Below are 8,064 nucleotides of genomic sequence, written 5' to 3'. Positions count from 1 at the left end.
CCAGTGTTAATTTTGGTGTCGAATGATTTTCGTCATAGTTTTCGTTGGACGAATCAGAAAACGGCGGCAGAGAGCCAATCAGAAGTGATCTCTCTGCGTCCTCTGCGACGTTACGCACACATTTAACGTAACCCTGCGATGCTGGAAGAACGCATACTCATGAATGGTAACAGAAACGGGAGAAGAACAGACACATGGGCGACTATAAGCGGTAAAAACACAAAACCTGAAAAGACATTTGCAGACGAGTCTTCTTCAAAGATACACGTGACAAAATCTATAAGATTTGTGCACTTTTTCTAAGTTGTCACTGAAGTGTTCTGCTATAGTTATGGAGCATTCATGAGGAAGGTCATGACTGAACAGTGTATGGACAGTGTGTTCAGGGGGAGCAGCTCACTGTCCGTTGCTGCTTTTGTTCTTTTGTGAAAGGGTAATGGCAATTAAGATGTTTGTTTCAAATAAAAGCTAAAGCTGTGCCTGTTTTTATTGCACAATCAAACCCTAATAATTTCATGACAAATATATATCACAGAGTGGAAAATCCACGGCAGATTTAGTCGACTGAAATTCTTTGATATTTAGTCGACTAAAACTAAACCAAAAGTTAAAAAATGTTGATGACTAAAATGTGACTAAAATGAAACGACATTTTAGTCACAAGACTAAAATAAAAACTAAATCAGAAATTGCTGCCAAAATTAACACTGGTCTCAACACTAACCCCTAACCCTACTGAACAGCAATCATTCCAACCTCCCATCTCCTCTCTGTTTACAAAGATCAGCTAGTAAAAAGATGAATAACACAGCATGCTACAGGTTCCTCTTTGTGCTGATGCCGCTCTTTGTACTGCTGCCGCTCTTTGTGCTGCTCCCTGAGCTGGAACGTCTGGAGGTGGTGAGAGGAGAGGAGGTCACAGGCAGATTCAAGTCCAGTCCCACTATCTTCACTGTGGGGGACTGTGGAGCAGAGGCTCCACGGCTGCTGGCTGAGGGTGCAGGAGGTCTACAATACAGGCAGAGCACAATTAATACACAGAGGAAGAGTGGTGTACTAAAATATCCACCTCACTCGTTATACTCTGTTTATAGTCGTATTCATCTTGTGCATTTTTATCACCAACACCTTGCAGCTGTGGAGCTGACTGACTGTTAAAGGTGAACTGTTATCAGTGTAGTATTTCAGGGTAAGTCTGACCTGGGAGTGGTCGCGCTGGGGGCAGAGTTTGACCTGAAGCTCCGCTGGGTGGAAGGAGTTGAAGGAGGAGGTGGAAGAGACAGATTGGCCTGTGAGGGGTAATAGAGAGGAGCATTAAAGGGTAAGCTGCTGTGGCTGCATTAGTCCTGCTGTTTAAGCCGTTTGAGCCGTTCTGCACCTGCAGGAAGTATTTCTCTAGCGCCGGTCTGACGTCTGGGTTTTTCTCCATGGCCTCATTCAGCATCTTGTCAATAGCCTTGTTAAATTCCTTCATCTCTGTCACTTTAATGTCCTTCTCTTCAAAAGTCTCACTCTCTGTGTTTTGTGCTGAGCGGATCTGTTTGGTCAGCTTGGAGCACTGGAAAACAGCAGGACATTACAGAATTACACATGACTGAGGCAACAGCCAGTGTTCTGTATACACACACACACACACACACACACACACAACACCCCCTGTGTTTACTGCCGCGTCATGAAATGACTTTAGAATAAGCGGTTGATTTTAAACCTGTTTTGTGGCTCTGTCGATTTTCTCCTTCTGAACAGTGATGTCTTTGTTCAGTTTCTCCAGGAGTGTCTGATTTATTCTCATCTTTTCTCCCTCCTCTTGCTCTTCTTGTTGCAGGTTCTGCAGAGTCTTGTTCCTTTCCTGGAAACAGACACACACTCATGAATACACTAAAGCTGAACATGCACATACACAGAGATTCATACAAGATCAATCTCAGGCAGATAGTTTAAACAAGTTTATTTTTGGCTTTCACAGGGACGCTACATAATACACCCTCTGTATTTCCTGTAGTCTGTAGTATTGTGCAGTGATGGCTGCACAAAAGAGATGCAGCTTTAGGCCACATGGTCTGTGGGCGACTTCTACAAAGAAGGGATCTGTGTGCTCCATGGGTGCTGGACTAAGTGTGTAAATGATTGATTCTCTAACTTGGCCCAAAGCATATCCATCACTGTGTTGCAGTAATAATACACCGACTTCCTGGTTACAAACATAATATCTTATCTGATGATTTTTGAATGAATTACTATTTACATGACTAAATTTCTTTTACCTGTCTGTAACAAAAAAAAACAGTAATTTAACTATTACTGCCTGCTGAATGTTGACCATTATGCTAATGATATATGAGCTAACAAAGTATTTGCATGGTTAAGATCCAGTTAATCCAGAATCAGTCTGAATGTAACCTGAGCCGTCGAAGACTAATTGCTTCGTTCTCAGTGATCTGCTCTACACTGGCTATAAATAACAATAACCTGCATGTCCTGTTGGAGCTCCTGGATCTGTCGTTTGTTATCCTTCAGCTTCACTTCAGCAGCTCTCAGCTGCTCTTCTAGCTTCAACTTCCCCTGATAGTCCGGACCTAAAACGAAAACAAATTACATTGTGGCCAATGACAGCTGCCGCTATCATTTAACAATCAATCAATCAACAAATGTACAGTTGAAGAGGGCTGTCGCTGGTTTACATACTGGATTCTTCAGCTTTGTTGAAAGATTTGCGGTATACAGAGTTAGAGTTGCTGAACAGCTGGTTGGTGTTCTCCAGAGCGCTGTTTTCCAGCTCCAGCTTGTGGATTTTAGCATCCAGCTCATCACCCTTCTGCATAAGTTCCCCTTTCTCTTGTGCAACCTGGTGAAAAGCACACACAGGTGATGCAAAAGTCTGGAACCATGGTGTGTGCTTCAGTAGACTATGTGTGAAGAGCTCCGACCTTAGTGATGTAGTAAGCCTTTGAGTGCTCCCCCTCCGCCTCAGGACCTGCCTTGGTCAGGGTCACAACCTCAAAACGTTTCTTCATGGTTTCAGTCTTGGACAGTTTCTCATTGAGTTCAGCACTGAGATACAATGATTGACATTAAGTGATGTGACAAACCTTTGAGAACTGAGTGATTTGTTTTTTTTTTTACCTGAGTCTCTGCCTCTCCTGTTCACCGAGCTTCAGCTGCTGGCTGAGCATTTCTTTGTACACCTTGATCTCATCCTCCCTCTCTTTCATAGCTTTCTGCAGGTTCAGCTTCCTCTTCTCCAAAGACAGCACGCCATCTGCCTTGTTGTACAACAGGTCCCTCATACGCTCCACCTCTAGCTTCATAAACTTGTGCTCCACCATGCTGTCCTGATAGGGAACCCATGAGTTTAAAATCACAGTGCATACAGCCTTTCTGTCAGGTCGATTCTCAGCTTTGAGGAAAAACTACTTCAGTTTGTTTGCATTCATTTAAGTTGCTATAGGATGTATTGACCTTCCACAGTGACACATGATGGTGATCACAGGTACCTGTTTCCTCTGTCGGACTTTCTTCAGGTCCTTCTCACTGGTACTACAGAACAAGTTGAGCTCCTCCACTTTGTCGGTCAAATCTTTCTTCTGAGCTGCTGACTTCTCCATCTCCTTCTTCTGGCAGCGAATATGAGTCTGCCAGACACCAAGATTTATCTCAGTATATGTCAGAGGTTTATAGAAAATAAAGCCAAGTATATTATCAGACTGACCTCAGACTCTTTGAGCATGTCAGTGAGCATCTTAGCTGTGTTTTTTTTCTCCTCTAGGTCTTTGGTCAGCTCAGCAATCTTCACATCCAGCATTTGTTTTTCATCTGATGGAATGTCATCTCCTCGCAGGCGTTCCAGTTTTTTATTCAGTGCATTGTTCCGACTGTCCTGCACAATGAAGGGGACAAACAAATACTGTCAGCATTTGTGTTGCAGAGTGGAGCACAAGACATAGGAAGGCTGGGTAGTGTTTTGCTAAACGTGCCACTTTTCTCAAGATGGTCTGCTGCCTTGTAACTTCCTCCTCCTGTTTTTTGAGCTGGTTATGCAGGCGCACAATGGTGGATTTACTCCTTGAAACTTGCGCAGCAGAAGCCTCCTTTTTCATCCTGACAGCCTGCAGGTGCTCTTTATGGTGATACAGCTCTGAGTTGTAGTCACGCAGCTGGATGTCCAACTCCTGGAGTGAAACACAGGCATGGAGTTACAGAGAGGAAATACGTTTCTGCCACCGTGTGACCAAATGTAGCAAACCATAAAAAAACAGATGATCAAAGAGAGGGGCTGCAAAAATACCCAGTGATAAAGAACTGAAAGGGTCCGACAGGCCATCAATGCTCATATTCTGTCCTCGCAGTGAGTACCAGTTCAGAGCTAGACAGATAGCTAACAAGTCCTCCAATAAAAACAAGGCGTGACTTTTCTTGTTTTATTGTTGGTCATGTGGATATGCTCACATTACTTGTAAAACTGTAAACAGAAAATACAACAATCCAAGTTAGTATGCTAAAGCACTGTCTTAACCATGTTAACATAACTTAAACATCAAATGAACATTTAAAAAGAGAGAAGAAAAATGCTAAGTCATCCATCTTAGCTTAAGCTCCTAGCTTAACTCAAAACAACAGTACAACATTATTTAATATACTTAAAGATAAAACTTTGCTGTACTAGGCATCAATGAAACAGATATTCCACAGAAGCATGACCGTTTGTCGCTGTCTGCTCTACCAATGAGAAGTGCACCGTGCCTGCTGTGGAAATCCCCTACTACTGCATGTCATTACCACGAAAGGCCAATAGGTGTCACTATATTACCTCAAATTACCTTAAAATAAAGCCTCTTAGTGAGGCAGAACAGCTCACCTTATTGGCCTGCTCCTCATCTCTGAGGAACTGCTCCATCTGTGCTGCTCTCTCCTCCTCACTGAGGGCAGTCTGAGTCACAACCTTCAGTTTCTCCTCCAGCGCAGCATTGTGGATCTTGGCTTCCTTCAGTCTAAAATACACAGAAACATAAAACAGACATTGTGTAGTACATTACCACAGCTCCAGTCAATACACACACAGAGCCCTGCTGTGATACACTGACTTGTCATTGTAGTCCTGGATGTCCTTCTTCATCGTGGATATGTGGGACGTCAGCATCTTCACATCAGAGGTTGTTCTCTCTAGGTTGCCTTTGCAGCTTTTCAGCTGCGGGACACACAAGATTCAGTTCACTCGCACTTATAATAATATCAATATGAAGGCAGTTTATTATTAGTCCACATTCAGCACCTCATCCTGCAGCCTGCCAAAGTCACTCTCCTGCTCCTTCAGCTCCTGCCGCAGTTTTACTGCCTGTTTGTTGGCCACCGCTGACTTCCTCTCGGTTTCTTTCCTGTTGTTCCTCTGGATCTCCATCAGGTGCTTCTTCTCTGCAATGGCGGCCTTCTTTTCCCTCAGCTTCTGGTTGGCTTGGGCAAGTTGCTGCAATAATAATTTAAAAGAAAAGACTCTCCTGTGTGAATTCACTCTAGAATGAATGACCAGTAGATGTTTAATGTCCCATGCTTTACCAGTACACACTGCTGCATCTCAGCATCCTGTTGCTTCATGTACTTGATAGTGTTTTCCCACAGGTGGGTAAGCTGCTGTGTCTCCAGGTGAGCCTGCTGCAGATTCTCTGTCACCTTATCCAATGCAAGCTGGTACGACAGCAGAGGGATTTTAATGGGAAAACACAACTGCCATACTAACATTTACACATACTGTTAGTAATAACACCATGGATGTGCTGTGTTTTTACACATTACCTGGGCTAATTTTGTCTCAGTCTTCTCTTTATCGAGTGCTTTGAGCTTTTCATTGGCCTCCACAGACTTCTTCTCTATCACCAGAATGAGCGACTGCACCAGGGGAGGTTAGACAGCTGTTAGTTGATGAAACCTCAAAGCTGTAAGTGCTGCAGAAGAGAGATGTTTTCATCTCTTTACCTTGATCCTCTGCTCATCTTGCTGAGCGTATTTGTTGATGGCCATCGTGTCCTCATATTTGCCTGCTGACTCCTCCAAAAAGCAATCCATTGTCTGCTGGTCCCAGGTCATCTGCTGCCTGAACTCCTCCAGCTTCTGTTTGGCCTTGAAAATGTTGTTCTGGGGATACAGACACATGTTGTTGTGGCATCACAATCCATAGCTACTTCTCTTTTCTATTTTTTTATTTATGAAAGGCTCTGACCTCCAGCGTGTTTTTCCTCTCTCCTAAGGAGCTGAGCTCATTCTCCATCTTAGCTGTGTCCTGAGTCAGGCGGCTGGTTTCTCTCTCCGCGAGGGCTGTCAGGTGTTTCTCTAACTCTATCTCTCTCTCCTTTGCCTCACACAAAGCCTAGACAATACAAATAACACACACTTCATAACCCACCACAAAACAAACATATCACAACTCATAGATACAATACTGACCTCAGTGTTTTCCAGCTCTTCTTTAATATTCTTTAGGTAATTGGCCATGTTCTTCTTTTGTTCCTTGTTTTTCTCCAGTTTGTCTTCCAGTTGTGTCCGCTCTATCTCTTTTCTACAAATCTGTTGACATCATCATGACACAGCACACAGTGAATCAAAATTCAGATACCGAAAACTGATGTGCAATAACATTAAGAAAACGCAATCTAAAGTGTAAAGGGAGGACGTTTTGTCCATACATACATATCTGTCACTTAACAAGAAAAAAAGATTCAAATGTCACATTTTATTTGGAAATTTCAGCTGTGCCTGGATTTTACAGGTGCTCTTAAATATTTAAAATAATGAATTGAACAGTGACCCTGGTGTCACTGCAGGAGGACCGTGTGCACAACCTGCGCTCAGTCAAAACAAACCTCATTACAACATTATTCTTCAGTGAGTAATTTTAAACGACCCACACGATGACACCCAAAAACAAACAGAGAAAAGGAAGCTAAACATGTGCCATTAAACATGTTAATAATAAGTTTCCTCACCTCCTCCAGTAAGGCTTTGTTTTCAGCGTTGAGCTCGGGGACAGCATAACGGCTATCCCACCCCACTTCAGCCAAAACTGGGTCGAGAACTCCAAACATAATTTCCATTTTAACACCGTGCCTGACAAATGCTATGGAAAGCAACAACGCAGTAATTCTCAGCAATATGTCTTGACTCCGGCTTTATACAGCGTCTGTGTGTCGGTTGCTATGGTTCAGGTCTGTTGTCAGTTGCCCCTAGCAACCACACGTTCCGCATGTCGCCACAAGGAGGCAGCGCGAGACCAGAAGTAATGCTTCCGGTCAGCTTGTAAAATACATTTAATGTATACTTCATCTCCAAAATCTTCTACATATTTATCCGTGTCAATCTTTTGCCTGGTGCACGTTTGTTCATATTGTTTTCTAAGTAGTTGTGTATTAATATTTAAATTGCACTTCATATTGGTAGTAATCATGACGGTAAACATATTAATATTATGATGTATAGTATTTAGATAATATTATAATACAATAGTATTTATATCTGCAAAGTTTGGAAGAAGACTACCGGTATAAACCATATATGGTTTCCACGGCAACGGACGTCACGTGTGTCGGGGTGAAAATCCCCCTGTTTCCTTCTGCTCACCCCCTGAATTAGTTTGTAAGGAAGGAGCGGATAAATTCTGGTCTCAAAATTATAATTTATTAAACAATAAGGCAAATTCTGAGTCGCAGAGCTCTGGGTTGTTGAGATACAAAGAACAAGGCAAGAACAACCATGAACAACAAAGAACAACTCATCAACAACCACTGGACATGGAATTCACACATAAATATACCCATGGGCGTTCCCGCCTGCCGGCCAACAGGGACATCTACTATCCCCCTGCAGACCCTGGGTCATACAGCGAATAGAGTATATATACATTCAGTATCCTCGAATTACTTTGATTTTCTATCAAATTTCCTAACACATAAACACTTATGAAATTCACATTATTAAGTGATAAACACATATAAACATGAATACTTTAAAAATAAATTCTTTCACCCTACACGTGTCGCCTCATCAAGCTGTCATTCATTTGGCAGCTACTTGCCA

At 42.7% G+C, this 8,064-nt stretch overlaps 2 protein-coding genes and 1 long non-coding RNA gene across 3 annotated transcripts; all 3 read right to left on the bottom strand.

The window, feature by feature from the left end:
- Positions 1-718: 718 nt before the first annotated feature.
- LOC114450301 (coiled-coil domain-containing protein 39-like) lies at positions 719-1,433 on the bottom strand. Its single transcript, XM_028428320.1, has 3 exons — positions 1,379-1,433; positions 1,201-1,289; positions 719-1,008 (listed from the first exon to the last, which is right to left on the bottom strand). The coding sequence occupies exons 1-3, from the start codon at positions 1,427-1,429 to the stop codon at positions 816-818; spliced, it is 333 nt and encodes a 110-aa protein (XP_028284121.1). The 5' UTR covers positions 1,430-1,433; the 3' UTR covers positions 719-815.
- Positions 1,434-2,708: 1,275 nt separating this feature from the next.
- On the bottom strand, positions 2,709-3,136 carry LOC114449213 (uncharacterized). Its single transcript, XR_003671963.1, has 3 exons — positions 3,127-3,136; positions 2,931-3,054; positions 2,709-2,848 (listed from the first exon to the last, which is right to left on the bottom strand). It is a non-coding gene; the product is annotated as an uncharacterized LOC114449213 (long non-coding RNA).
- A 118-nt stretch (positions 3,137-3,254) lies between these two features.
- LOC114449685 (coiled-coil domain-containing protein 39-like) lies at positions 3,255-7,076 on the bottom strand (the record flags this gene model as incomplete). Its single annotated transcript, XM_028427506.1, has 13 exons — positions 6,978-7,076; positions 6,439-6,558; positions 6,215-6,361; positions 5,971-6,129; positions 5,791-5,883; positions 5,554-5,682; positions 5,273-5,464; positions 5,085-5,188; positions 4,859-4,991; positions 3,978-4,172; positions 3,713-3,880; positions 3,498-3,635; positions 3,255-3,335 (listed from the first exon to the last, which is right to left on the bottom strand). Coding segments are annotated over exons 1-13 (1,758 nt in total), but the record flags the coding sequence as incomplete, so codon positions are not given.
- Between the last annotated feature and the right edge of the window lie 988 nt (positions 7,077-8,064).

This window comes from Parambassis ranga, chromosome 17, assembly GCF_900634625.1.
Source record: "Parambassis ranga chromosome 17, fParRan2.1, whole genome shotgun sequence".
Taxonomy (NCBI): Eukaryota; Metazoa; Chordata; class Actinopteri; family Ambassidae; genus Parambassis; species Parambassis ranga.
Note: the sequence above shows the minus strand (reverse complement) of the source record. Positions and strands in the feature narration are given on the sequence as shown.

Bases quoted from the DNA above. Each gene is read 5' to 3' on its own strand.
- LOC114450301 (XM_028428320.1), bottom strand. From the start codon at position 1,429: ATGGAGAAAAACCCAGACGTCAGACCGGCGCTAGAGAAATACTTCCTG. The intron at 1,290-1,378 runs GTGCAGAACGGC...TACCCCTCACAG, and splicing joins TAGAGAAATACTTCCTGCAG to GCCAATCTGTCTCTTCCACC. The intron at 1,009-1,200 runs GTCAGACTTACC...CCTGTATTGTAG, and splicing joins CCCAGCGCGACCACTCCCAG to ACCTCCTGCACCCTCAGCCA.